Genomic DNA, 27,351 nt, shown 5'->3' on the forward strand with positions numbered 1-27,351 from the left:
TCAGATGCTCGTCGGCATTTGGCGCGTGCAGTTGACTCGCCACTCGGAACACTCTCTCTACGAAAAGGGGAAATATTCATCGCAGTCCGAAACTCCGCAGATAGAAAACGCGTAGCGGGGTTCATGTGAGTGTCGCACTTGCGCAGTCCAACAGAGCCGCAAGCAGCTAGGCAAACGCTGACCGATAAGGAACCGAAGCACTTCCGCTCCGCTCCACGTTCGCGCTTTATCGAAAGCACTTCTGGTGCTTCCCTTCTCCGCGTCCAACCATGGCCATGTGGTGGCTGCCGTGGCTGTTCCTCCTGCTGGCCGAGGCGGAGGCTGTCTACTGCCCCACGGGCTGCAACTGCTACGAGCGCACCGTGCGCTGCATTCGCGCCAAGCTCACGGCCACGCCGCAGGTGCCCTACGACACCCAAGTCCTGTGAGTATTCCTTCCTTTTACGTACGATATTTTGGGGTTCGGCCTGCGGGCTCCTTCCTGCATGCATAAATCATTCGGGCTGCTGGCTGTGGGCAAAATCCATAAATTAGTTTTTAATGGCAAAGAAGGCGGTGGCGTTAATTTGATGCCCCCATCTGTGCCCATCTTTATCTCTCTTCGTGCATCAGCCGTGCTCCTCCTGCCTCAGTCTCAGTGCCTGCCTTCGTGTTGACTCAATTAAACGGATGTCTAACCAGAGACAGAGACAGAGAGAGGGAGAGCTCTGGGACTCTGGCTGCTGGCAGCTGGGATGCTCTGGGATTTGTATATTTATCGAACGCCATGCCCGTGCCCGTGCCCGTGCTCCGCCACACACACAAAGCGATTGGGAGGCGACACAAACACAAGCAGAGCGACGCAACGCGACTCGCAATATTTGCATGCACGCGGAATACTTCTGACGTTGCATTTATTTTCCCGAAATGTCAGCAGCTTTCGCATGAATTTCGGCAGCGCCCCCGAGCAGCCCGCACCCTGAATGTGGATCTGTGGGCGGGCCGGGCACAGAACGGAGCGGATAACTTGGCAAATGTTTGCGGAGCATATGCATATTTATATAGGCCGCGGCATGCCTGCTCCTGCCGCAGCAAGCAGCAGCCGTGCAGCTGCCACAGCCGCCGGCAAGTTGTCAGACGACAGGCAGCAGCTCTAGCGGTGGAGCTGGCATTTTCTACTGGTATTTATGGTGGGGGAATTCAATTTCCATTGGGTTAAGTTGTCGAGAAGGAGGCGGATGCGGATGCGGCGGCGGATGTACACGGATCAACTGACAGATATTCCGACATTCTGTCAGGTGGATAATGGCTCCACCCCGATGCAGCTGCAGACAAGTTAAGCGTTGAATGATCGATCCCCGGGATATGCAGATGGAAAGTCTAGCAATAATTCACGTACTTCCCACTCGACACAAGCTTCATCAACTAAAAGGAATGCTCTGCTTATCCCCACTGCATCGGGAGAGCTCCCTGATCCTTCTGTGCCATTTGTTGGCTCACCGCACAAACAATTTCTCAAAGAGCTGAAACCCAACCCCGAGTAGGAGCACTTTTTGGCAGTCTTTAAATTAATCTTCATTTTAAATAAGCTGCTGGCTGCATAATTTATCATTGCCCCGAAAGAGAGAGAGAAACATAGAGAGAGCAGAATGCACACAACAATAGAGAAAAAATGCCAGAGAGTGGGAGTGTGCGAGTGTGTGGTGTGCGAGTGTGGGGTGTGGAATGCATTCAACAACTTTTCCGTTTTGATTCGCATTTCATTTATTCCGTAGCCGACCCGTTGCACACTTTTAATTAATTTGTTTAATTTAGAACAAGTCGGGGCACGTGTAGGGGGCAGGGGCAGGGGCAGGGGCAGGGGCACTCCCACAGTGCATGTGTCTAAAAAGTTTTGCCTGGCTCTTCCTTCAGCTTGCTTTTTGCTCCTCATATTTTGCCTTTCGTTGGGGCACATGCCCCACACATGTTTATGTGCGGCAGTCGAGTCAGATTTTATCCATTTATATGCCATATTTTTGTTCCAAATGTTCACCCGGAATGCCTTCTAAAATAAAAATATGTGCCAGTGCCAGTGCCAGTGCTAGTCTCCATCTCATCCGTTTCCTCAGTCTCCGCCAAGCAGCGACACAGACATGACATTGTGTGTGGCTCTCCCCCTGCCTCCTGCTCCCTGCTCCCTGCTGCTCTTTCCTCTCTGCTGCGCAGGCAAAATGTTTTTGCCTTAATTTTGTTAATGGCCAAAATGTTGTTTACAGTTTGCGTTTGCCAAAAGATGCTTTCGGGGTGGGGTCCGACAAAAATGCAGAGTGAAAAAGGCGAAAAAGAAACGCAGCTGTGGAGCTGTGCGACTGGGGATGCACTCGAGCAAACAAACCCCCGAATAATGATCTACAATGTGGCTGGAACTTGAGAGATCTTTTGGAGCTGGGGTTCAAAATGTCTTCGGAATAATCCTCTTCAAACCGTTTGTAGAAAACATGGAAAGCTGTGGAATGGTCGCTGCTTTTGGGTTACATTTGCTGATAATTATGCTCCCAAATTGTGTCTGCTTTTGGTTCTTTTATGGCACTGATATGTGACCCTGCAAATGGTTTCATTTTCCCTCCTCTTATGTGATGTCTTCTTATGTGAATATCCATTATATTCCCCTGCACTTCATTGAAAGATTCCACCCCTCAGCCTTCAGCTTCAGCTCCATCTGGGCGCCTAAGCCACATCCTTCACTTGCTTGAAACTGTCCATCCATCAAGCATAAAGTCCTCTCCTCTCCACTCCTCGGTTCTGCTCAGTCTTTTTGCCAGCTATTGAAAGCGGAACTTTGGCTCGGGGCATAAAAAAGAGGAATTGCAACTCACTCTGCCGGCACCCAAGGATGCCCAAAAGCCTTTCCCTGCATCCCTTTCTCCCTCTCTTACTTTCGCGCCTCACATTTTGGCCTTCCGCTCCGCGTGTGCATTTTGAGCTTGCAACTTAATGGAAGTCCGATCCGACTCTTGTAACATATGCGAACGGCGAGTGGCAAGTGGCGGCCGGGCAAACTTGCATCATTCATCTTGCCACGCCCCCACACATGGCACTTGGCAGTGGGAGTAGAGGGTGGCGGGGTGGTGCGGGAGGTAGGCAGCCTTTTTATCTCGCTTCTCTTTCTGGAGGAGCTAAATAAATGCACTTGATTTCATTTGATGATGATGCATTTTCCCGCTGACCTACCCAAAAGCCGCACACGAGGCCTCCCCCCCGACAAGGCAGTTGCTTTGTCATTATACTCGGGGCATGCTATCCCCCCTCTCCCCTCTGCCATGCCAGCTTTGCATGGAAGAGCCGCAGCAGCACATAAAATACAGATGGAGCCCGACACCGAGAGCGAGCCTGACCGACCGTGCAGCAGCTGAAGCAAATCTACTGCGAGTCTGCACTGAGCGAAATTCGGTGTGTTTTGTGGGGTATGTGCCATATAAACACAAACTTTAAACTTGGCACATATTAAATTAAATAATTAGTTAGTTAAATAAATTTATTTAATATTTTTTTTAATTTTTGAAAAATTTTCTTTTATTTTGTTATTTTTGGCGAGTGTGGCCGCTGGGCCTGTGTGGCTCACTCTTGGAGGCTCGCTTGCAATCTAATAACTTCGGGCATTATGCACATATGAAATATATCTCATAATGTCTGCACTCCCCTCTCCACCCTCTCCCCCCCTCAACCCTCTCCTCTAGCTGCACAGCCTGCGTGTGCCCAGCCTCACGTTTCATGTCTGGCATATTAAAAAGTTTGATTAGTGTCCAGTTCGTTGGCTCTCTTCTGCCACGCCCACACAAAGCGTGCAACTATGCATAAATGTGTGTAAATATGTATGCCTGATGCATGTTTGTACATGTGTTTTTTGTCTAATATTTATGCTTGCATTTTTCTGGTTTAGCGAATCAAAAACTATTTGCGAAAACTATTTTGTTGCCTCAAAAATGGTTTCCCCTGCTGGCTGTTTTCTTTCTCTTATTATTGCTCTCCCTCTCTCTTTTTCTCTCTTTCTCTCTCTGTGAATATCTCATTTCGTTTTTGGTGCATTTATGCGTGAGTCGTCGGTCGGTCGGGGGTCGTCGGTTGCGGGTTCCAGGTGCTCCTCCTCCTGCTTCCACTCCCTCTGCTGCTATTAAATATGCATAAATTTCCTCTTTGCACACAGCATTTGTTCGTTGTTGTTTCTAGCCGTGTTCTGTTGTTGCTGGCATTTGGCATTTACATTTGCTGTTTATTTGTTGCTGCAAATATTGAAACTGTTACCAATGGATGTGTCCCAGCAGCAGCAGCAGCAGCAACTCCTCCTGCCTGGGTTCTGGTTGCTGCATTTCCTGTGGGACTCGAAGTGAAATGATATCCGGGGATTTCCGTTCAGGTGTGGGTGGGTTGGAGCTTGGAATAATTAAAGCCAGCGGAGGAGCAGCTCTAGCAGCAGCTGTGGCTGTGGCTGTGGCTGTGTGGCTCTGTCTCTGGCTGTGAAAGATTTTGAAACTTCCTTCCTGTTGCCTGCAGGAAACTGTGCTCAAATTTGCCCAAAGATTGCCTAATTTGTGCGAAATATTTGATTTGTTTGACTAACTTGCTGCTTTGCATGGGAATTTAATTGGATTTCGCTTTGATTGCTGCATCAAATGTGCATAATGAATGGCAACAGATGCAGCAAAACACTCGAAGAACATCCACTGACGACTTGCCCACACATTTATTTACTTAAGAAGAAGTTCTGCTGCTGCTGCTGTTCGATCTTCGCTCGCTGCCATCAATCACTCTGGCCCTGCTCTCGGCTGTGCAGCCAGACAATAAATCCCTTAAATGCATTTTGCCAATTCAATTACCAATCAATCAAAGAGCATTCAAACTTCGTCCTCCTGCAGTCAGTCAGCTCAAGCTCCCCCTGCCTGACACACGGCTCCCTGTCTGTGTTTACTCCACACTCTCCAGCCTCCAGTCTCCACTCTCCACTCTCTCCACTCGCTCTTCTCTCTCCTGTTTCATTTGCTATACAATATCATTGTTGTAAGCTTTTTACAGCTTTTTACGGCTGCCGTTTTGGGTTCTGTTGGGTTCTGTGTTGTGTTTTGGTTTCGTTGGCGGGGTTTGGGCTCTGCAGTCTGACTTTCCGTTTGTTGAATATTTGCAAAGAGCCAACAGCAGCACTGAAAACAAAATGAATTCGATTTTGCTGTGCGGAGAATGTGCCACTCAATCGGTAATATGATTTGTAATTATGCAAATGAAGCGGTGCCTGCACACTCCACCCGTTAAAGCGAGCACAGAGCAGAGCTTGGCATGATTAAAGCTAAATGAGCAAAAGTTTCGCCGCAGCAAAGGGAAAGGTTTCCCCAAATGGCAAGTGGCTGCGGGGCAGGGCACTGTGGCAGGGGACCGTGGATTGGGGCAAAGTTTTTGCCAATCAAAGCGTATGCATTTTTAATTCACTGCCAAATGCAGATGGAACGAAGAGACAGAGAGAGTGGGGGGAAGAGAGAGTGACTCGAAAAGGAAACTCGAGTTGCAAGAGGATCCATCCAATGAGATTCTGTCAAGAGGCTGCCTGTCCGTCTGTCTGTCCGCCTGTCCGTTCGTTCGCTTCACTTTGACATAGAAAAATCTTCTATTGATTTCGCTTTGCCACATGCAGCGTGCGGCAATCGTATCAGCAATCGCTCTTTTGGCTTCTCTTCTTCTCCTTTGTACCCGTGCCTCTCCTCCCTCCCCTCGTCACGCTGTGCAATTTGCATTTAAAGTTTCGCTTTTTCCTCTGTCCCTCCCCTCAGCAATTTCTCTATTCCTGCCAATTCCTTTGCTTTAATGCTACAAACTGGCACTTGCTTCCATTGCCATCGGCCATCGGGCATCGGGCATCGGGCACGCCCCTGTCCACGCCTCTGGCCAACGCCCACACGCTTTGTCATTTCGCATGCTCGTTAGTGCAGAGCAAAGAATGCAAAGTAGCCAAGGAGCCAGCAGATACGACAAGGGGGAGATAACAGCAACATGCAACACCAGCAGCACACACACAGAGACACAGAGAGAAACACAAACACATGCCACAATTTATAAGCAAAGTTATTTTGCCCCAGCCAAAGGAGAAAAAATAACACGAGAGAGAGAGTCAAGGGGCAGTGGCAAAGGCAGGGGGCAGTGGCAGTGGCAGTGGCTGTTGCCCTGATAGCCAACCAGCAACATGTCAAAGTGGAGCAATCGGCATGTGCAACGGACACGGAGCAGAACGGACATAGACACGGACAGAGACACGGACAGGGACACGGACACGGACACGGACGCTGACTTGGACACGGTCTTGGACTTGGACAGAGGCAACTGTCGGTCAAGCATAAGAAACCAGAGGCAGAGGCAGAAGCAGAAACAGTCCATAAGTATGCTATGGCAACAGAGAAAAATGTAGAAAAACAGAGGCAGAGAGAGAGACCGAGCTACGACCAAGGGAATACGCTGCACGTGCAGCAAGAGGCGGAGTCTCTCTGCCCGTAGCAAACCGCTTCTCATAGACATTATACCCCTCGTAGCACTACAGATTTACCCTTTGCAAGAGCAGCAAGGTGCAGCCCAAAAGCAAGCGAATAAAAAACATAAAAGGAGGAAACGGAAGGCAAAAGCAAAGCAAAGCCAAGTGCTGGCATGCTGAGAGATTCTGCTGCTGCTGCTGCTCGGCAGCCGGCAGGTAAAAGTCAACAACAGAAAACAGACCACTGGCAGGCAGGCAGGCAGCAGCAGCAAAAAAATGTAAGAAAAAGATGCTACTGCCACAGCGGCTGACTGCTCCATGAGGCGGCAAACTAAGACTTGCCAGGGGCCAAGTGGCAGGCAGAGCACGTAGCCAGGCGGCGGACAGATGCATTGCCGTAATAATGTTAATGTAAATGTGGGCAAGTGGCACGGGGCAGGCGGCACGGGGCAAGCGGCTTCCAGTGACCAACAGTTGGCCTGAAGTTGCTGCTGCTAAAGATATTATTTACTGGCAGACATCAACATGGCGTATACGTAATGTCAGATTCAATCTCTTTCACTTCCACACACTCACTGCAATTCATCACAAAAGAAGGAATGAATTATTTACCCTTCAAAGCTCACAAATAATCTCTAAAACTTCTTTATCAAAATTCTATTGAATAGTAGCCGCCCCTACCATGGTTTACCCCTTAGCTTCCTGCCCGAATAAACACTCCAGAAAATACACAATATAAAAATCTTCAATATCCACTGGGCTGTGGCTGGGGCAGGGGCTGGGACTGGTGCATAATATTCGCCTTTTATCCGCATATTAAACCATTTCCACTTGAATGGAAAACTGATTTCATTGCGTTTTTATGCTCGTACTCCCCCCAACCCCCCCGCACACACATGCATTGATCGTACACACACACATGCATACCTATATGGCCTGCGTGTGTGTGTGTGTGTGTGTGTGTGTGTTTCCCTTTTTGGCTCTTCAAATATAAAATAATCGTCGTGGCAGCAGCCAAACAGAAGCGAAGCGAACGGTAGGGCAGGGCAGGGCAGGGAGGGGAGGGGCCCTGCAACTCCCCCCCGCTCTCTCCTGACTGACATATAAATCTGCTGTATAATTGAATTTCACACGTTGCCAAAATACACAAAAAAGTACTCGTAAAACCCCAAAAAATAATACGTAAAGCGAAGCGGAGCGAACGAAAGTTTAAATAAAATTTATTTCAACAAAAATACACACGTGCTACGGAGAGGGGGGAGGAGTGTGTGCGTGTGTGTGTGTGTGTGTGTGCTGCCTGAAAATGTGAGAATTATAACTGAAGTGATGGGGCAGGGGCAGGGGCAGAGGCAGTGGCAGTCACTTCCCCAGGGCTCTCCCTTTCCCTGGCAGCCACTTTGGACCATCGAGGTGTTGGCCGAACTGCAACTACAGCAGCAGCAGCAGCAGCTTAAGCAGCATGCCACAGCAGCAGCAGTCATCAGGCAGTAGCAGAGGGGGCAGCAGGCAGCTGGGGGCAGGGGGAACATAAAATCCTGAGGAGAATGCAGATGGGAATGAAAGTCCTGAGGAGATTGCAGATGGGAATTGAAGGTTCCACAGCAGAGCAGGGGACTAGGGACTCTGTGTGTGTGTGTGCTGCATGTTGCACGTATGTGTGTGTGGCAAGTGCTCTTGAGAGACATTTACACCTGTAGAAATTTGGATGAGGCATGAGGCAAGCAGTGCGGCAGGCTGGGCAGAGCAGGGCTAAGAGCTGTGGCAACATTCGAGCTGAAGGAGCAGAAACTAGGCGGAGCTGCAGCTGGAGCTGGGGATGAGCAGAGAGGAGCAGAAGGCTGCAGGTGGGGCAGTCAGAGCTGCAGCTAAGAAATGCTAAAAGGCAGCAGGAAGAGCACAAGTAACAGTGGCAGTGGAGGCAATTGAGAGCACGAACGGAGAGAGGAGAATGGAGAAGGAGAATCATTAGCAGGATGAACAGGAGAACCAAGCGGAGAGGGAGCAGAGGGAGCAACACAACACACAACACAACAGACAACACATTAACAGCCCAAGGAAACAGCAAAGTGACCCTCGAGCTGTGACAAGAGCAGGACTGCTGCTGCTGCTCCATGTGTACAGGCAGAGCAGAATACTCCATGGAGAGGGAGATCCGAGCAGGAGAACTGTGGAACACCAAGCAGAGAACTCCACCAATAAACCAACAAAAGACACTCGAAGACTGGCAGAGGGGTCAGGGGGGGGGCAGGCTGCTGCTGCTGCTGCTGGCGCTCGGATGACCAGCAATTTGGGCAAAAGCCTTTCGAAATTTGTTGCTTGGGAATTTTGGTGCTTTATCTGCAGCTGGTTTTTTGTCTGGTTTCAGGTTGTTCGACTTCCTTCCAGCGCTTCGACTTTTCTTGCTGGCTTTTCTTCAGGCTTTTCCTCGATTGTTGGTGCTGCTCCAGCTGCTCCAGCTGCTGCTGCTCCTCCTGCTCCTGCTGCTCTTTGGGAGTTCTTCTTTTTCGAGTTTTTTGTTCAGTGGCAAGCCAAAAGTATGCAACGCAAGTTTAGATACCCCGCCACTCCCCCTCCCCCTCTCACTCTCTCCTACCCACTGGCATTCTCTCGGAAGTGAATTTTCCGCACGTGGCCCAACTTTTGCCTCCTGCCTGCCTGCCCCTTTCTGGCGTGTCATGCAGTCAGCAATCTTTATCCAACCCCAAAGCACACCCCTGCACTTCCCTCCCCCCTCTTTGAGTGGGGAGCGCCTTTCATTCTTTTCTCTCTTGCGGGCGGGCAAAGCATTTTGGCCCCGGCTCGAGGATTGCATTTAACGCAGACACAGGAAGGAAGGAAATGCCATGTCGACGCTAAAACTGGGTTAGCTTACATAACGACAACATTAACGACAGCGTTTTCCTGTCATCCAGGAAGGGGGTGCAGCGTGGGGGAGGGGCATTGGTGGACTGAAGCAGAATGAAGCCATGTTCGAGAGGGCGACGCTCGCCTCGCTTCACGCTTCGTCGCTTATTGGACATAATTACGGAATATAACAATTCTGTGGTGTGGCACGGACTCCGCTCTCCGCTCTGCCCCCTGCCGGGCCACTTGTGCGTAACCGCAGCGACAGATAACTGCAAGAAGAGCAACGTCCGTGGCGGGGGAGACGTGGCGGCAGCTGGCCCTGAGGCGAGGCCACATATCAATTCCGTGTGAGCGGACATCGTGCAACTTCTTGTCGTAGCTGCTGCAACCCGTTCCCCGTGTCCGCAGTCCGCTTCCTGGTCAAAGTCCCGGAGCTGCCTTTATCGTTTACACTTGGCCAAAGCCGCTGCTCCACACTCTCCTCTCTCTCCTTTATTTTCTTTTTGCTGGCAGCGGGAATCCCTTAAAGTTCAACAGTTTCCAGAGAGAGAGTTTTGGAGTTGGATTTGCCAGCGGATTGAGGCGGAAACTTTTGCCTTTTGTCACTTTTGGAAACAATTTTAATTGCTTTCGAGTTTACTTTGGGACTTGCGCCCTCTGCCCCCCCAAGGCATGCATTAAATTCTGCTGATCTGCTGCTGCATGCATCTCCCTTTTGTTGTTCTATTCGAATGTGGGAGGAGGCTAAACAAAGCGTTTTATGCATGCACACTCCAAGCCAATTACGCAAAGTGCTTTAAGTATTTCAAAGAGGAGACGGGAGGAGCCAACAGCCAGCAGCAACAGCCCGAAACTGGACACAATTACATTAACAGTTTAGCACACATACAGACAGAGAGAGAGAGAGCGAGAGAGGGGGAGCAGAGGGAGAGGGAATGCACGGCCAGAGCCGGCAATGAGTGAACAAGGATTGAGGGCAAAACAAACAGAATCAAATTAAATCAAAGGCTCGAAAATAAGCTCTGGAAAAGGAATGTTGCTGTTGATGCTGCCCCTGCTCCCTGCTCCCAGCTGCAGTTACCAACTGTAACTAACTGGGCTAAAAGCGGTCTTGGCCCCTGTGCACCCCATGGCCGCTGCTCTCTGCCGCTCCCGCTGCCACTTTTTACAGCTGTCAGACTGACAAAGTGACTGACTGACTGACTGACAGCTGAACTGTTACGCACACAGAGACAGACACACAGACAGACACACAGACAGACACACAAATAAACAATGTCAAGAGCTAAAAGCGTGGAGCGAGGGGCAGAGGACTGCACACAAGGCTTTTGTTTAATAATAATAAAATAATAAAAGAGAAAGAAAAGAAACAACAAAAGAGAACAACAAGCTGACAGCAGAGTGCTGCTCGACCATGAGGATACCCTCGGACGTGGACAAATGTTGTTTAGAGCTGCTGAAAGTGTAAAAATCGAAATTTTTCTATGATTTAATGAGTGAAGATGAATCAATCAGTGATCAAGCAGTCATCAATGTTGAATTTATTGTTTATAGAATTATTAAACGTGGCTGAAACTAAAGACAATCACCTGGGCAACCTCAGCCAACAGAAGGATACATGGGGAAGCCCATTCAGCTGCAAGGATGCGCTTCACCATTGCCGGGGCACTTTTATCCATTTGTTGTTGCCGCTTTTTGTTGCAGCTTCCCCCTGGCTGCGTGTTTGTAAGCCATGTTATTACAATAATGTCTGCAGGTGTACGCAGTGTGTGTGTGTGTGTGTGCGTGTGTGGCATCCGTTTGTGTGGCTCGGTTTGTGGCATGTGCGGCAGGGGGTTCAAAGTTAAATCATGTTTTTATTGTCACATTTGCCATAAAGGCAGCCCAGGGACCTGAACCAGAGCCAGGCAGCAGCCAGCCAGCCAGCAGCCAGCAGACCGTAAAAGGATTTGGATCGGCTTGCAGCAAATGTGGGGCAGGGCAGAGGCGTCATAAGATGCTGCCTAAGCTGCAGGCACACCTGAGAGGAGCGCACACACAGGGGAGGGCGACAGAGGGGGGGCAGCAGCTACACACGTAAGCCAGACAAATCATAATCAGAGCCAACAAACCAGGCCACGAAGAGGCACAAGCCAAGAGGCAGGAGGCAGGAGGCAAGAGGCAAAAGGCAATCCCCAATCCCCCCACAAAGGGAACAATTTCACCTTAACAACGAGGCATGGCCAAGAGCCAGAAGGGGGCTGAGGGGGAGTGAGATTCCCACCCAGCTGATAAGGCGGTGGCGGCAGCCTCACGTTTATGGGCTTGTTTATGTTGCGTACTTGGTGGCGCTTCAAGGGGGTCTTCAGGGGGGGGCTGGTGTCGAGCGCGCGCAAAAGAAAATAAAGAAAAGAGAAAACTCGAATGAAAATGCAATGAACTAGAAAATATAAACTGACTCAGTAGATGGAGAGCGGAAAGCCAACAGCTGAAAAGCGCTGAGAGCGGAACATGAAACAGGAGGAGCAGCAGCGGGGGGAGCAGCAGCTGCAAACCAATTTCAATGCAGAAAGCAGCAGCCAGGCAGCACTCGCCTCCTGTGGCAAAAAGGAAACTATAGCAACGAGCAGGAGCATGAAAATTAAAATTATATGCCAGGGCAGAGGGGATTTACTCGCATCAACGTGGGAGAGAGATATTAATGTGCTCGTTAGGATAGAACATAAATGGGAGAGACCAAGCGGAGAGGCCCGCACTGAGCTCAGAGCATGAGGGGGAAATCGTTCAACAAACATAAACATAAAGGAAGTCAAATGAAGGCAGGGGAACAACTCTAAGTTTCTGCTTTAAGAGTGGGAATTTCGCCTGCCAAAAACCTCTTCCATAATCCATCGCAGACCGCAGAGCAGTTCTGTTGCTGGCCCAAACGTACAATTGAAATCTCACAGCGAATGCCACAAACATTTACTGTCAAATGTGCGCCACGAATGGGTTACTGCCACCCCCCACCCCCCTCTGCTGTGTGTGTGCGTGTGTGTGTTCATCCCTTCACTAATTTACTTGCTGTGGTTTTTCCTTCACTAATTGTGACAACTAATTGAAATCAAATTAGTGGAAGCCACTAAACAGCTTAACGCTCGCTGAGCATGCAACCCCCCGCTGCACCCCCCTCTAACATCTACACACACTGACAATTGTTTTGCATTCAATTTAGTTGTCCGTCTGTGGCTGGCTTTAAAATCTATCGCTCCTGGCACTCAGTTTCGGCCAGCCATAAATATGCCTCCAATGGACATCAAAGCGTATACGCAATATCCACACTGGGGATCGATGCAAGAGTGTGTGTGCGTGTGTGTGTGTGTGCAGGCATGCGTGAATAGACAAACATGCAAGAGAGAGCCAGAGGGAGAGAGTGACAGAAAGCTGGGCCAAATGCCTTTGTCAATAATATGCATTAATTAAGTGCAGACATGGACACGGTGCAGGAGACCAGCAAGGATTCGAGCCACACACAGAGACAGACAGGCAGGCAGCAGACACACAAATAGATGCAGGCAACATGTACACAAGAGACAGGTGCAGGGCAGTGGCCGGGCTTGGCATTCGCTTTATGCATTTCAAATTTTAATTGAAAATATCGGACACCACTCGCACTCGCCCTCGCCCTCGCCTTCGCCCTCGCACCCCCCGTCGCATAATGCAAAAATGCAAATATCATTAAGCAAAAAAACATTTTCAAATAACGCAAAAAACAGCAGAGAAGAAAAGAGAACGAAAGAGAAGAGAAGAGGGAAGAGCAGAGAGCAGAGCGACTGCTGGCTGTCGGCTGTCGCTGCATGCGGAAGGAAGTGTCAGCGCATTGAAAATAAGTTTCAAGATTCAATTTCCCTTTCCGCTTGCCACACAATGAGCCAGGTGTGTGTGTGTGTGTGTGGGCGGGTGAGCTCAGGGCGTGGCATGGCAAGTTATTTGTGTCTCTCCATTGGAGCTTCCGTGTGGAGTTCCTTTTTTATGTCCACGCTGCTCGACAAATAGTTGCGCCAGGCCTTATATGCCGCCTGCCACTTGCAGCTTGCCACTCGCAGTGCCTCAGCCACAGCCTGTGCCCCCTGCCTGCCTGCTGTCAGAGCAAGGAGGAGGCACAGGGAATATCTGCAGCTGCTAGGCTCGACTCAGGACTCAGGACTTTGTGGACTCTGGACTCTACTCCGGACAGCCTATCCATGTGTGTGTGTCTCTGACAAGTGGACCATCGTTTGTCACACGCGTCAGGAGGTGGTCTTCGGGGGGTGGTGAGGGGGTGGCACAGTGGTTGGACTCCACTCTGTCTGAACAAATAAAACTGAGCTCTGATGGCTCTGAGAGCGAGCGAAGGAGCTCCTCTGAATGTTGATTCAAATTAGTCAGATAGTTATGCTGCCACGCCCACTCGCAGTAACTGCCCACCTTCTTCTTCTTCTTCTACTGCTGCTGCTGCTGCTGCTGCCTCTTGTGGTGGGATCATCGTTGGGTGCTTTGGGGTTTGTGCGGCGGGGGCTAATGGAGTTGGCAAAGAAGTGGGCAAAAATGTGGATCAAGCGGCGGCAGTCGCACAAAAGGATTGCTCTTCATTCTGCTGCGCCTCCTGCTGCACCTCCCCTGCTGCATGCCAGAGAAATGCGAACCTTTGCAAATTGTTGCTGCACCCGCATCCCAGAGTCGCCATCGGTCGGCAGCACCCTCAGCCGCACAGCCCACAGCCCACAGCCCTTAGCTGCCGCCCCACACCCACCGCAACGTGCATGTGGTTGCCACACAAGAGAGAGAGCGAGGGGGAGAGGTAGAGTGGGTCGACTAGCCTCAGGACTTGGGTCTTTCATCAGGCCAGAGATGGAGCCAGAGCCAGCGCCAGAGCCAAGACCGAAAGCAGATAGCAGGGCGCCAGGGAGCAGCGGCAGCGGCTTTGTTTATGTGGCTCCATTTGGGCGTATGCATGTCCTTCTGCCTCCCCCCTGCTCCTTGCACCCTACTTCGTGGTTGCATGCCCCTTCCCCTCAAGCTCTCTCTCTCTCTCTCTCTTTCTCGCTCCCTCTGCTACGTGCGAGTGGTTTTTGTGTTGTTCTGGATTTTTAAGTTGTTTTCGTTGTCGTTGGGTTGCTGCTTTTGCTTTTCCTTTTCCTTTTTTGTCGTTGCTTCGTCTCCTCTCTCTCTTGTTTGTGTGTGTGAATTGTGCTGCATCCACGTCTTTAGCTGCAATTTGAGCAGCACACCAACAACCACATGCACTTAACACACACACACACACACACACACACACACACGCACACACACACACGCACACACACGCACACACGCACACACTCGCATGCAGCAACGGATGAACGCTGACACCAATTAGTGTGCCTGCTGCAGCTTCCTGCTGCTGCTGTTGCAAGTTACTTGCTGCTGCTGCTGCTGCTCCTGCTGCTGCTAGTTAGTTAGTTTCTGAGTTTAGTTGTTTGCTCGTTGCATGTGTTTACACTAGCCACAGAACATAATTTCTGTTTAGACAACTTTGGCGGGTTCCAGCTTCCACTTTCCGCGCTCCACATTCCACTTTTCCGTTGCGTTTGGTGGCCAGAGCAACAGCTACTCTCCGACTGCTCCTGCTGCTGCTGCTGCTCCTGCTGCCCCAAGGGACAAAGGGACAAAGCCAAAGGAATGGCAATCGGGGGACAACACTTTTAGATCCCCTTTGAGGATACATTCCACCCTGTGGTGTGGACAATTGTGTTGAGTTTTGAGAGCTTATCAATGAAGGAACAACAGAAAAGAGTCGTTATGCTGGAAAGGATGCAGCTAACAGGAAAGATCTCGACCCCGTTGAATATTCCTCATTGAGAGATTACCTACGGAGTGGCATCCGCTTGGGGTTTTCGTTTGCTTCCCCCCTTCATGGCAGGAAGATCATCATGCGCTGGGCCCATAATTATAGCAACTACAATGTCAGCAGCCCCACACCACATCAGCGGTGGCAGTGGCCAAAAGGCAGCACTAGGGGGGGAGGGAGCGCCTGCAGCCGTACAGTTTTTGGTATAATTTTCACTCTTGCAAAGGAAAGTTTTTCGCTGCCGCATTGAATTTGCAGGCAGCAACGAGCGAGAGCAGCTGCAAGCTTGCCGAGTTGATTAGAAAGTTGTTTTTTTGTTGCCACATCCTCGCAGGCTCGCATCGCCTGCTCGCAGCCTCACATCCTGCCCGTTGCTGTTGCTGTTGCTGCAGTTGCTAATGGCAGCTGAGAGGAGCGTGCGGCCAGAGGAGGTTGCAGGCAGCAAACTCACGAGGGGGGAACTCAATCTGTGGCGGAGCGCGACCCTCGTTGCTGGTGCTGCTGGGATTTGTGGCATGGTTGGGCGCTGCCTTCCCCTCCCCCCCGGTAGCTTATCGCTTCGGTGGCAGCATAAACTATGCTCGCTGGCATCAACTTTGTGTAATTAATTTTTAATATGTGTGTGCAAAATGTTTACGCAAATGTTCTTGTAGTTGATGGCTGCCTGGCTGCCTGGCACCATAAATTAAATGCTTCCCATATCAAGCGGATGTGGCTTGAGGCGTGGAACGGAACGGAACGGAAAGGTTTATCAAGCCGCGCGGCTAAGAGGCGGATAAGCAGCGTTTGAGTGGGTGCCACAGGGCGACAGGGGGGAGCTAGCAGCTGCACAGATTTAAGATTGTGCTCCAGCTGGAGGGAAATAATTGGAATGCCTTAAATGTGGGATAGCCGAAAAAAGAGGGGAAGTAACCCAGCAATCACTAATTGCATATGACAATTGCTATTGCAATGCCACACACACACACACACACACGCACACACACGCACACACATAGATACAGAGAGCGAGAGAGAAGAAGGAGCTTGACAAACGGGAGACACTGACAGGAGACAGGAGACAGCAGACCGAGGACACAGCACCAGACGCTGCAGCAATTTGCTCTGCAACCAAAAATTCATTTACCCTCAACGTGCCACAGTCTACCACCCACACACAACCCACCATCCATCTGCCAGATAAACGTTTTGCCATCTCCACTCCATTTCCACTCCCGTTTAACCATTCTCGTTCTCCCTTTTCTCCCTCTGCAGAGATTTGCGTTTCAATCACTTCGAGGAGGTGCCAGCCAACGACTTTCGCGGCATGGGCCAGCTGTCGACGCTGTTCCTCAACGAGAACGAGCTGGCCCATCTGCAGGAGGGCGCCTTCCAGGGCCTGCTGGCCCTGCGGTTCCTCTATCTGAATAATAATCGTCTAAGCCGCTTACCCCCAGCCATCTTCCAGGGCCTGCCGCGCGTCGAGGCAATGTAAGTGATTAAAGATCTGCCAACGAGTGGAGGGAAATCTGCTTACCTTATCCCACTATCCTCTGTGTCCCTCTCTCTTATCCCTCTCTGCTCTTAGCTATCTGGAGAACAATGACATTTTCCAGCTGCCTGTCGGAGTGTTTGACAATCTGCCACGCCTGAATCGCCTGTAAGTTGATGAATTCTTGGACTCTTACGTGCGGCGGAGATTCACTTGGTTCCTTCTTGCAGTTTTCTGTACAACAACAAACTCAGCCAACTGCCGGTGGAGGCTTTCAACAAGCTCAACAGCCTGAAGCGTCTGCGCCTGGATGGCAATGCCATTGACTGCAACTGCGGCGTGTACTCGCTGTGGCGCCGCTGGCATCTGGATGCCCAGCGCCAGCTGCTGACCATCTCCCTGACCTGTGCCGCACCCCAGACGCTGCAGCGCCAGAGCTTTGCCAGTCTCCAGGAGCAGCACTTCAAGTGTGGTGAGTGCCAAGAGGGAGTTTCCCCTTACATCAGTCTAACATCGATCCTGTTCTGCCAGTCAAACCGAACCTCCTGGTGGCTCCGCAAGATGTGCAGGCCGTGGCCGGTGAGTCGCTTCAACTGAGCTGCGAGGTCACGGGTCTGCCCAAGCCGCAGGTCACATGGATGCACAACACGCAGGAGGTGGCCGAGGAGGAAGTCCTGCCAAGCGGCAGCCTGCTCATCCGCAGCGCAACACCCACGGACATGGGCATCTATCAGTGCCTGGCCCGCAACGAGATGGGCGAGGTGCGCTCCCAGCCCATCCGCTTGGTTGTCAGCAGCAGCCGGAACCCACTGGACGACATCCACAGCCACAGCCACAGCCCCACCCACTCGGACATCGACGTTGACCCGCGCAGCAATCAGGTATGGGCGGATGCGGATGCGGATGCAGACAGACGCCAGGACACGCCACCGAGCTTCACCCAGCAGCCGCATGACCAAATTGTAGCCCTCCATGGCGCGGGACACGTGCTCCTCGATTGCGCCGCCTCTGGGCGGCCACAGCCGGACATACAATGGTTCGTCAATGGTCGCCAGCTGGCCCAGTCCACGGCCAGCCTCCAGCTGCAGGCCAACGGCAGTCTGCTCCTCCTGCAGCCCACCCAGCTGACGGCCGGCACGTATCGGTGCGAGGCGAGCAATCGCCTGGGCACTGTCCAGGCCGTGGCCCGCGTGGAGGTGAAGGGTGAGTGTGACACAACTTTCCGGGGGAGGGGGCAGCAGCTCTCGTTTCGGGATTGCATTTCAGTCAGTGGCAGACAGTGCCACACAGGCACACAGGCGGACAGGCACACAACTGTCGCGTTTTACTCAATTTGCAGTCGATTTAATTTGTTTTCGCCTGGGATGAGCATGAAGCAGGGAGAACGCGGAACGAGGAACGAGTGCAGCCTGGGAATGGACACTGAGATTGCACAGAGAGCACAGAGATCTGCTGTTGGGTTGCTGGAACTATGCTGAAGAGTTTGTCTGTTGGATGATTGGATTATGTCGCGACTGGTGACTGGCGGAGGAGAGTACTCCATCAAATCAGAATACCAAATCGAATGGGCAGCAGTTACAGTAATTCCCTCCCCACGCTCTCTGTCCCAAAGCTCTACCCGAAGAAGGGCATTCAGGCTGTCGGTTAGCCACGCAACACGCAAAAAAAAACAAAGCAAAATGTTTCGCTTGAGCATTTTGATGTTCGTTCGTTATTGCTGCCATTCAAGCGTTTGTACGTGACTGTACTTTATTGCGCAATAGAAATGGGACGGGGTCCATGAGGGGGCAGGGGTTGCCAGACAGCAACACAGACAAAACGCCAGAGGGAATGGCAGTGCCGAGTGGCAGAGTGGCAGAATGGTCGCTGGCCGAGCAGCGCCTTGATGCAACAATGGCTCATTATAATTTGTGGTTGTCGGCACAAAATGAAGTGCAGAATGCAGAATGGAGAGGCAGAGGCAGAGGCAGCGCACAATTTATGCATTATTTTGCGAAATAAGTGCAAAAATTATAAACTATTATGTGGAGAGAGAGAGAGAGAGAGAGAGAGAGTGCCACGCACAAATTGCGAAGCTGCGGTTAGCCCGCTCACCCGAAAGTGGAGGAGGTTGGCGGATTGTGCATGTGAATGGACTGTTTAAGCATTCAGGCAATGCACTTGGTCAGCATAATTAACCCAGCAAAACACACACACACACACACACACACACACACACACACACACACACACATGCACAGCGCGAAATGTTAGCAACAAATAAGAGCAACTTTTGGCATTTTGCTAGACTTTGATCCGCTTTAAACACATTTCGCTGAGTGCACTCACCCGAGAGCATATGAATAAGCAAATAAATATGCAACGCTCGAAATTTATGTGCATGCCACATTACGCATACGCCCCAAGGGGCAGGCTGCAGGCAGGCAGCAGCAGGCCAAATGCAAGGCAAAAGCCTGATCAAAGCGAAAGTGGGGAAAGGGAAACGTAAACTGGGAGACGGCAGAAGGAAGAGCTGGCCCCAAAGTGGAATAGAAAAGCGAAAACAAAACTGCAGCTTTGGGACTTTTGTTGTTGCCATTTGGAGCAGGAGAATTGCTCGGGAACCCGCTCATCCGCGATTCATCCTCCCCACCCCTCTTCTCCTCTCCCATTGCAGATTTACCCGAAATTTTAATGGCACCCCAAAACCAAACAATCAAACTGGGCAAAGCCTTTGTGCTGGAATGCGATGCCGATGGCAATCCACTGCCCACCATTGACTGGCAGTTCAACGGTTCGCCCCTGGCCAGCACACCCAGCGGAGACCTGCTGCTGGAGAACGAGAACACAGAGCTGGTGGTGAGCGCCGCCCGCCAGGAGCATGCTGGTAAGTATGCGATTCCCCCCGATTCCCCCGAAAATGGTTTACATTTCATCCTGCCAATCTCCCTTCTCTCCCTCCCCGCCTCTGTGTGCACTTCGCAGGTGTCTATCGGTGCACGGCGCGAAATGAGAATGGCGAGACGAGTGCCGAGGCAACGATTCAAGTGGAACGCTCCCAGTCCCCGCCCCGCGTGGCCATCGAACCGAGCAATTTGGTGGCCATTACGGGCACCACCATTGAGCTGCCCTGCCAGGCCGAGCAACCGGACGTGGGACTGCAGGTACAACTTTTCCACCCAGAACTTTTTCTCTTTATTTGCACCCGCCACTTGTTGACTCTCTCTCCCACTCCCGCTCTCCCTCTCCCTCCCTCCCTTTTTGCATTCAGATTTCATGGCGTCGCGATGGGCGCCTCATCGATCCGAATGGCCAGCTAACGGAAAAGTATCAAATAAGCGGCGCCGGCAGTCTGTTCGTCAAGAATGTAACCATCCTCGATGGCGGTCGCTACGAGTGCCAGCTGAAGAACGAATTCGGCAGGGCCTCGGCCTCTGCGCTGGTTACCATCAGGTGAGTGCCTCCGGGAAGGAATCAAATCGGAATCAAATAGCTCAAGGGAACTCTTTTTGAGTCTCAGACCGCAACTTTAATTGCGCTTCACAGCGAGGGTGGAGGGTGGAGGGTGGGGAGTGGGTTGTGGGTTGTGGCAGTCTCTCCATAAAACTCCATTAAAATCCAAAAAGGGGAAAACTTTTGCTCAAAGGCAGCAGCAGCAGCAGCAGCAGCAGCAGCAGAGGACTTACGAAAGAAAAGGCCTCGACGAGGACGCAGTTAAAATGCGTTTAAGTGCGCGGTAAAGTTGTTTAATTAATTGAAAAATACACAGGCAAAAAAATACAACAGGCAGCCAGCAGCAGCAGCAGCAACAGTGGGAAACCTCGCAAATGCCAGACCAGAAATAATTAAAGAAATTCAAGAAATTTAAGCCTCTGCCGCTGACATTGATCTGAATGCATTTGGCCCGAAAATAGTTTTGGAATAGTTTCAATGCAGAAAGAAAGAAGCCTTAGGTCCAGCCTTGAATGATTGTTTAATCCTGCGTACTGGCTGGCTGGCTGGCTGGCTGCTCCACTGTGCTAAATTGCTTGGCAAACTGCTGCCCGGATGCCCGGCACACAAAAAGGCGTCTATGAAAAGAACATAAAACCATAAAATAAATCCAGCAGCAGCTAAACGCCGGCACAGTGGCCTGAAATCCAATGAGAAATCTGCCAAGATTAAAGCAGCAATTGCTGAGGCTTTTCCCGGCTCGTTTCTGACTAATTTTTGCACACTTTTCAGCAATTCATTGGCCACTGTGCCGCTGGCTAAACTGCATATAAAATATGCAACCAAAAAGGAACATCAAAAGGCGGCGGCAACGGCGACGGCAACGAAAGCACAAAAGTTGTCGTTGCCGTTTGGCAAACCGAAAACGTGCTAAGCCCCGGACAAGCTACGTGCCACATGCCACCCCAACCAAGCACACAGATAGTTCCAAAGAGAAAGAGGGAGAGGGAGAGGGGCAGAGTGGAGACAGAGAAAGAGAATGAGAACGAATCCCTCACAGAGGCAACCGCACAAGTTATCCAAATTGCCCAAATTGAAATTGAGTTGACAAGTTGCCGGCTGTGGAACACGACAAAAAAAGGAGTACAAGAAATTGGAGTTTGAGTTGGAAAGGAATCTTCTACAGCTTCCTTCTCCCACTTGAAATTTAACTTTTCCTTCGGGTTCAGATACTCCACATGAGCAGTGGACCTTCTACCAAATTGTTTGTTCCGCAAATATGACCAGAAAAAACAACCAGGGAAAATGGTAAAGGGAACTGAGAATTTATGGAGCCAGAGCAGGCATCCACCCACGCCTTGGGCTGTAAATCAATCTGAGGCAGCTGCAACCCATCTCCATCTGGCCATTAACCGAGTGGCAAACGTCGACCATTGATGCACCCACAAAGGGAGAGCCGCAGCGGCTTAGGCTTTTGCTTTTGCTTGCACAGTCAGCATTTTCCGAATGCATAATGCAGGAAAAAAGAAGGGAAAAGGAAAACCAGAGCGAGGCTGATCGGTAGAAGGATTTCCATGTAGTATGTGGTGCACGCACCATTTAGTGCGGCAGAGCCCGGGAAGCTGAATCGGCTTATAGGGACCAAGGGACAAGGGGACACAGGGACACGGGGACCAGGGCAGCCGCCGGCATTAGAAACTTTACTCATTACGGTGGCAGCCGCAGTCGCCAGACCGCAGCAAAGGAGCAAGAATTGAAAGCAGAAAGAAGGGAGGAAAAAAGAATAAGCAGAAAAGAGGAGCAGAGTCCGTAGTCCGTAACCGGGGCAATCCGTAGTCCCTAGTCCGTAGTCCGGGGCGGAAGGGTGTGAGAAAAGCAACGCTAAAAGTGAAAAACTATGTTGAAAGATGGCAAGCGGTGTGTGGGGGGGGGGCGGAGCATCTCACTAACAAAAAGTGAGCGAAAACCGCTGAAAGACCTCCGCCACTTGCCTCCACATCTGGAGGCAGCCACACTGAAATCCGCCTAAGTTGTGGGTAATGCTGGCGTAAAACAAAAGCTTATCCTGTTACTGCCACCCCGCTGCAGCTTCTCCCCCTCCCTTCTCCTTCTGCTGCTGCTGGCGAAAAAGGCTAACCACGGAAATACATTGCCATACGCCGCACAGCATGTGGCGGCGGGGGGCGAAAACCAACAAAAACTTTAGCAAAATGCGGCGAAATGAAGTGGAGACTAAAGGTATACCCTAACTGTAAAGGGCAACATAACGGAATCAAATCTGAGGCATCAGAGAAGTGCTTAGAAATGTTCAAGTCAAAGATATTTTGAGATTAAAATAGTAAACATAACCTCAAAACATACATTCCTTCTCCCACATACCCTAACCTTCACACACAAACACAAAAAGGAAAGCAAAAAAAAAGAGCAACCACAACGTGGCAGCGGGGAAAATATATACTCGGTTCCTGGCAGTGGCCCAGCGGCAGTGGCTACCAACTACGAGAAGCACTACCAAAACTCAGCCACTGATAGTGGCAGACTTTTGGCACGGCACGGCACAGCATGGCAGTGCAGTGCTTGTGGTGCAACAGGGTGTATTATGGTCGTTAAGTTATTACCTTGAACGTCGCCTCCGTCTCCATCGCCACCGCCGTTGTCGTCGCCATCGTCACCCCGCACAATGCCAAAGTTTACACAGGCGAAAGTTTTCGCGAGGATTCAGAGCATTCCTTGTGCTGGCAGACACAGAATGTGAGGCATGAATTGTTGTTAATGCCATTCCCCTTCCTCCCACAATTTGACTGCAAGTCAGAGTTTGAGAGCGCGACGCGGATTTTCCTTTGGCGTAGCAAAAAAAAGTGCACTAAGAATTCGCGGTGGGGGGAGCACGCGCACTGCCCGTAGGACACCGACAGACAGACATCTAGGCGAAGAAAGGGGAAATAAACTGCCTGCCATTTTTATTAGACAACGCGGCCATTTTTAACGACTCCTCGGAGGCGTCGCTGGCTCTGGCATTATGGTAATTAAAATGTGGAAATTCCTAGAAAATATCTTGATTGTTCCTCGCTTTGTGTCTCGCGGAATAACTGCACAACGCATAACGGAATCTCACAAGTTTAGCCTTAAGATTGTCGTCTCTTGTTCCAAATTAATTTGCACTTTCTCACTGATTATATCACTTTTAAAGGGAACACGCGCACAACGCACTTGAAACTTGAAACTGATGCACTAAATTCTTTTTACCCATTTCTTCATGCAATCCATGTGTTTTATTTTCTTGTGTGTGTGCAAAGCAAACGTGGATCAAACGAATGGGTTAGAGCGGGACAACTATTGTATGCAGTGTGGGTTAGAGCGAGAGAAGTATAGTTCGCGATCTACGGGACTTTCAGCTGGGTTCACGCTCTCTGTTAGCTCCTCTCATTCTGTGTTTGTTGTGACAAGCCGGAAGCAAGGAATAAGAAAACGAAAACAAATTTACAGACAATTTACAATTTATTTGCAGAAACAATGTGGATTTGGCGCCAGGAGATCGTTACGTTCGCATTGCGTTCGCTGAGGCAGCCAAGGAGATCGATCTGGCCATCAACAACACTTTGGACACGCTCTTCTCGAACCGCTCGTCCGGTGCCTCCGGGCAGCCGAACTATGGGGAGTTGCTGCGCGTGTTCCGCTTCCCAACGGGCGAGGCCAGGCAGCTGGCGCGTGCCGCGGAGATCTACGAGCGCACCCTGGTCAACATCCGAAAGCACGTGCAGCGCGGGGACAACCTGAGCATGAGCAGCGAGGAGTACGAGTTCCGGGACCTGCTCTCTAGGGAGCATCTGCATTTGGTGGCGGAGCTGTCGGGCTGCATGGAGCACCGGGAGATGCCCAATTGCACGGACATGTGCTACCACTCGCGCTACCGCAGCATCGACGGCACTTGCAACAATCTGATGCATCCCACATGGGGTGCCTCTTTGACGGCGTTCCGCCGCCTGGCGCCGCCCATCTACGAGAACGGATTCAGCATGCCCGTGGGCTGGACACGGGGCCAGCTGTATGCCGGCCACCCAAAGCCCAGCGCGAGGCTGGTGTCCACCTCTGTGGTGGCCACCAAGGAGATAACGCCCGACAGCAGGATCACGCACATGGTGATGCAGTGGGGCCAGTTCCTGGACCACGATCTGGACCACGCCATTCCCTCGGTCAGCTCGGAGAGCTGGGACGGCATCGACTGCAAGAAGAGCTGCGAGATGGCCCCGCCCTGCTACCCCATCGAGGTGCCGCCGAACGATCCGCGCGTGAAGAACCGCCGCTGCATCGATGTGGTGCGCTCCAGCGCCATCTGTGGCTCCGGCATGACCTCGCTCTTCTTCGACAGCGTCCAGCACCGCGAGCAGATCAACCAGCTGACCTCCTACATCGACGCCTCGCAGGTGTACGGCTACAGCACGCCCTTTGCCCAGGAGCTGCGCAATCTGACCGCCGACGAGGGCCTCCTCCGTGTGGGCGTGCACTTCCCCAAGCAGAAGGACATGCTGCCATTTGCCGCGCCGCAGGACGGCATGGACTGCCGCCGCAATCTGGACGAGAACACCATGAGCTGCTTCGTCTCCGGCGACATACGCGTGAACGAGCAGGTGGGCCTGCTGGCCATGCACACCATCTGGATGCGGGAGCACAATCGGCTGGCCACGAAGCTGCGCGAGATCAATCCCCACTGGGACGGCGACACGCTCTACCAGGAGGCGCGCAAGATCGTCGGCGCCCAGATGCAGCACATCACCTTCAAGCAGTGGCTGCCCCTGATCATCGGCGAGAGTGGCATGCAGCTGCTCGGCGAGTACAAGGGCTACAACCCGCAGCTGAATCCGAGCATTGCCAATGAGTTTGCCACGGCTGCCCTGCGCTTCGGCCACACCATCATCAATCCCATTCTGCACCGCCTGAACGAGACCTTCCAGCCCATACCGCAGGGCCATCTGCTGCTCCACAAGGCTTTCTTTGCCCCCTGGCGGCTGGCCTACGAGGGCGGAGTGGATCCCCTGCTGAGGGGCATGCTGGCGGTGCCCGCGAAGCTGAAGACACCCGACCAGAACCTCAACACGGAGCTCACAGAGAAGCTGTTCCAGGCCACGCATGCGGTGGCCCTCGACCTGGCCGCCATCAACATCCAGCGGGGACGAGACCACGGCATTCCCGGCTACAATGTCTACCGCAAGTTCTGCAATCTGAGCGTGGCCCAGGACTTTGAGGAGCTGTCGGACATCAGCGATGCGGGCATCCGGCAAAAGCTGAAGGAGCTGTATGGCCATCCGGACAACGTGGACGTGTGGCTGGGCGGCATTCTGGAGGATCAGGTGGAGGGCGGCAAGGTGGGTCCGCTCTTCCAGTGTCTGCTCGTCGAGCAGTTCCGTCGCCTGCGCGATGGCGATCGCTTGTACTACGAGAATCCGGGCGTGTTTCTGCCCGAGCAGCTCGTCCAGATCAAGCAGGCCAACTTTGGACGCGTCCTGTGCGATGTGGGCGACAACTTTGATCAGGTCACCGAGAACGTGTTCATTCTGGCCAAGCACCAGGGCGGCTACAAGAAGTGCGAGGACATACCCGGCATCAATCTCTATCTGTGGCAGGATTGCGGCAGCTGCAACAGCCTGCCCGCCATCTTCGACTCTTACATTCCCCAGACGTACACCAAGAGGAGCGGTCGCCAGAGGCGAGACCTCAGACAGCAGGAGGTCGAGCAGATCCCAGCCACAGAGAGCTACGACAGTCCCTTGGAGGCCCTCTACGATGTGAACGAAGAGCGTGTCAGCGGTTTGGAGGAGCTGATTGGCAGCTTCCAGAAGGAGCTGAAGAAGCTGCACAAGAAGCTGCGCAAGCTCGAGGACTCTTGCAATGCCGTGGATGCCGAGCCGGTGGCCGCTCAGGTGGTGCAGCTGGCCCCAGCGCCGGTCCCCGTTGCCTCGAAGCCCAGGCGCAGCCACTGCGTGGATGACAAGGGGACAACGCGGCTGAACAATGAGGTGTGGTCGCCGGATGTGTGCACCAAGTGCAACTGCTTCCACGGCCAGGTGAACTGCCTGCGGGAGAAGTGTGGGGAGGTGAGCTGCCCTCCCGGAATCGATCCTCTGACACCGCCCGAGGCCTGCTGCCCGCACTGCCCGATGCCCGTTAAATGAGTGCTGCCGTAGAATATGCATATCGAAGTACCGTTGCGTACCGTTACGTACACGTTTATCCGTAGTAGCCACAATACAATCCTCAATCTACAATCCACAATCTACACTCTAACCAAACATCGCGCACAGAAGAGAAAAACGAGCAAATTTAATTGCAAATTGACAAGAAATTAACTAACAAATGTAACTGTAACTGTACTGCTACACCATGTAATAAAATAAAGCACATTAATATCCACTTTAATCTTTAATCTGCACGTACTTCATGTGCGTGCCCTTGGCTATCACGGTGTCGTCCTTCTTGTGGCGCAGCGTGCACTCGATGAAGGCCAGGTACTTGCCAATCTTGGAGATGTTCGCCTCAATGACCACCTCGTCGCCCAGTCGCGCTCCGTTGAGGTAGTTCACATTGATGTCCACCGAGACGCCCGGATGACAGGGCTTGGACATGAGGGCATATGTGGTTATCATGTCCACCAGGGTGACAATGTAACCGCCATGCAGTCCATTGTAGGGATTCACGTGATCAGCGTCCACTTTGAGCTCCGCTTGACAAGTGCCATCCCCGCCGCCGAGGATCGTCACCTAACACCAAAGAGAATTTAATTAATTATGAAACAAATTGTTGCTGGGCAATTCTAACCTTTTCAGGTGACTTTCAAATCCCGATGACTTGGCAATGATCTCTGAAATATGTTTTGCAAAGTCCAGACCCTTCTTGCGGGTGCCCATGGCGCTGATGAATGTTCTTCCAATGACAACCGGAGAGCGTCTAAATAAATTCGAGTGCTGCAAAAAGTTGTTGGCGATGATCGTCCATGAGAAAGAGACAATAGATAGAAGGGCGTACGAGTATCGATAGGGCCCCAGATTGGAACTATATCTTATTGTTCAGAGGCACTTGAGCCTCAAGTAAGGCCCTAGACAATGCCCCTAGCCCAGGGAATTGACTTACTTACTTCGATTCGGTGTGATGTTACTCGTCGAGTGTTGTTTTCCGTTTTGCGGTTGCAGCCAATTCCGAGCGATAAGCCACTATATGGAAAATAAAAGCCAGCACGTCACTTTGTGACCTCAGGAACATTATATTTTCAAAACAGCACGAACTGGCATCCAAATCAAATAAATAACCGCATTGCATGAAATAGTGTCTGGA

At 51.6% G+C, this 27,351-nt stretch overlaps 2 protein-coding genes across 3 annotated transcripts; one reads left to right on the forward strand and one right to left on the reverse strand.

Moving 5' to 3' along the window:
• On the forward strand, positions 1–26,429 carry LOC117894346 (peroxidasin). Its single transcript, XM_034801335.1, is given in 10 exon segments — positions 1–424; positions 16,398–16,613; positions 16,711–16,782; positions 16,845–17,086; positions 17,146–17,817; positions 19,271–19,480; positions 19,579–19,757; positions 19,865–20,046; positions 23,534–26,148; positions 26,151–26,429. Coding segments are annotated over 10 exon segments (4,584 nt in total). The 5' UTR covers positions 1–269; the 3' UTR covers positions 26,192–26,429.
• Positions 26,324–27,343, reverse strand: LOC117894357 (acyl-coenzyme A thioesterase 13). 2 transcript variants are annotated; one of them, XM_034801348.1, is made up of 3 exons: positions 27,155–27,343; positions 26,840–26,984; positions 26,324–26,782 (listed from the first exon to the last, which is right to left on the reverse strand). In XM_034801348.1, exons 2-3 carry the CDS (start codon positions 26,925–26,927, stop codon positions 26,436–26,438), a joined length of 435 nt encoding a protein of 144 aa, XP_034657239.1. In that variant the 5' UTR covers positions 26,928–26,984; positions 27,155–27,343; the 3' UTR covers positions 26,324–26,435. The 2 variants fall into 2 exon arrangements, with proteins under 2 accessions (XP_034657239.1, XP_034657238.1); XM_034801347.1 differs by lacking the exon at positions 27,155–27,343 and having other exon boundaries at positions 26,840–27,023.
• Between the last annotated feature and the right edge of the window lie 8 nt (positions 27,344–27,351).

The sequence above is a fragment of the Drosophila subobscura genome, chromosome J, assembly GCF_008121235.1.
Source record: "Drosophila subobscura isolate 14011-0131.10 chromosome J, UCBerk_Dsub_1.0, whole genome shotgun sequence".
NCBI classification, from domain to species: Eukaryota; Metazoa; Arthropoda; class Insecta; order Diptera; family Drosophilidae; genus Drosophila; species Drosophila subobscura.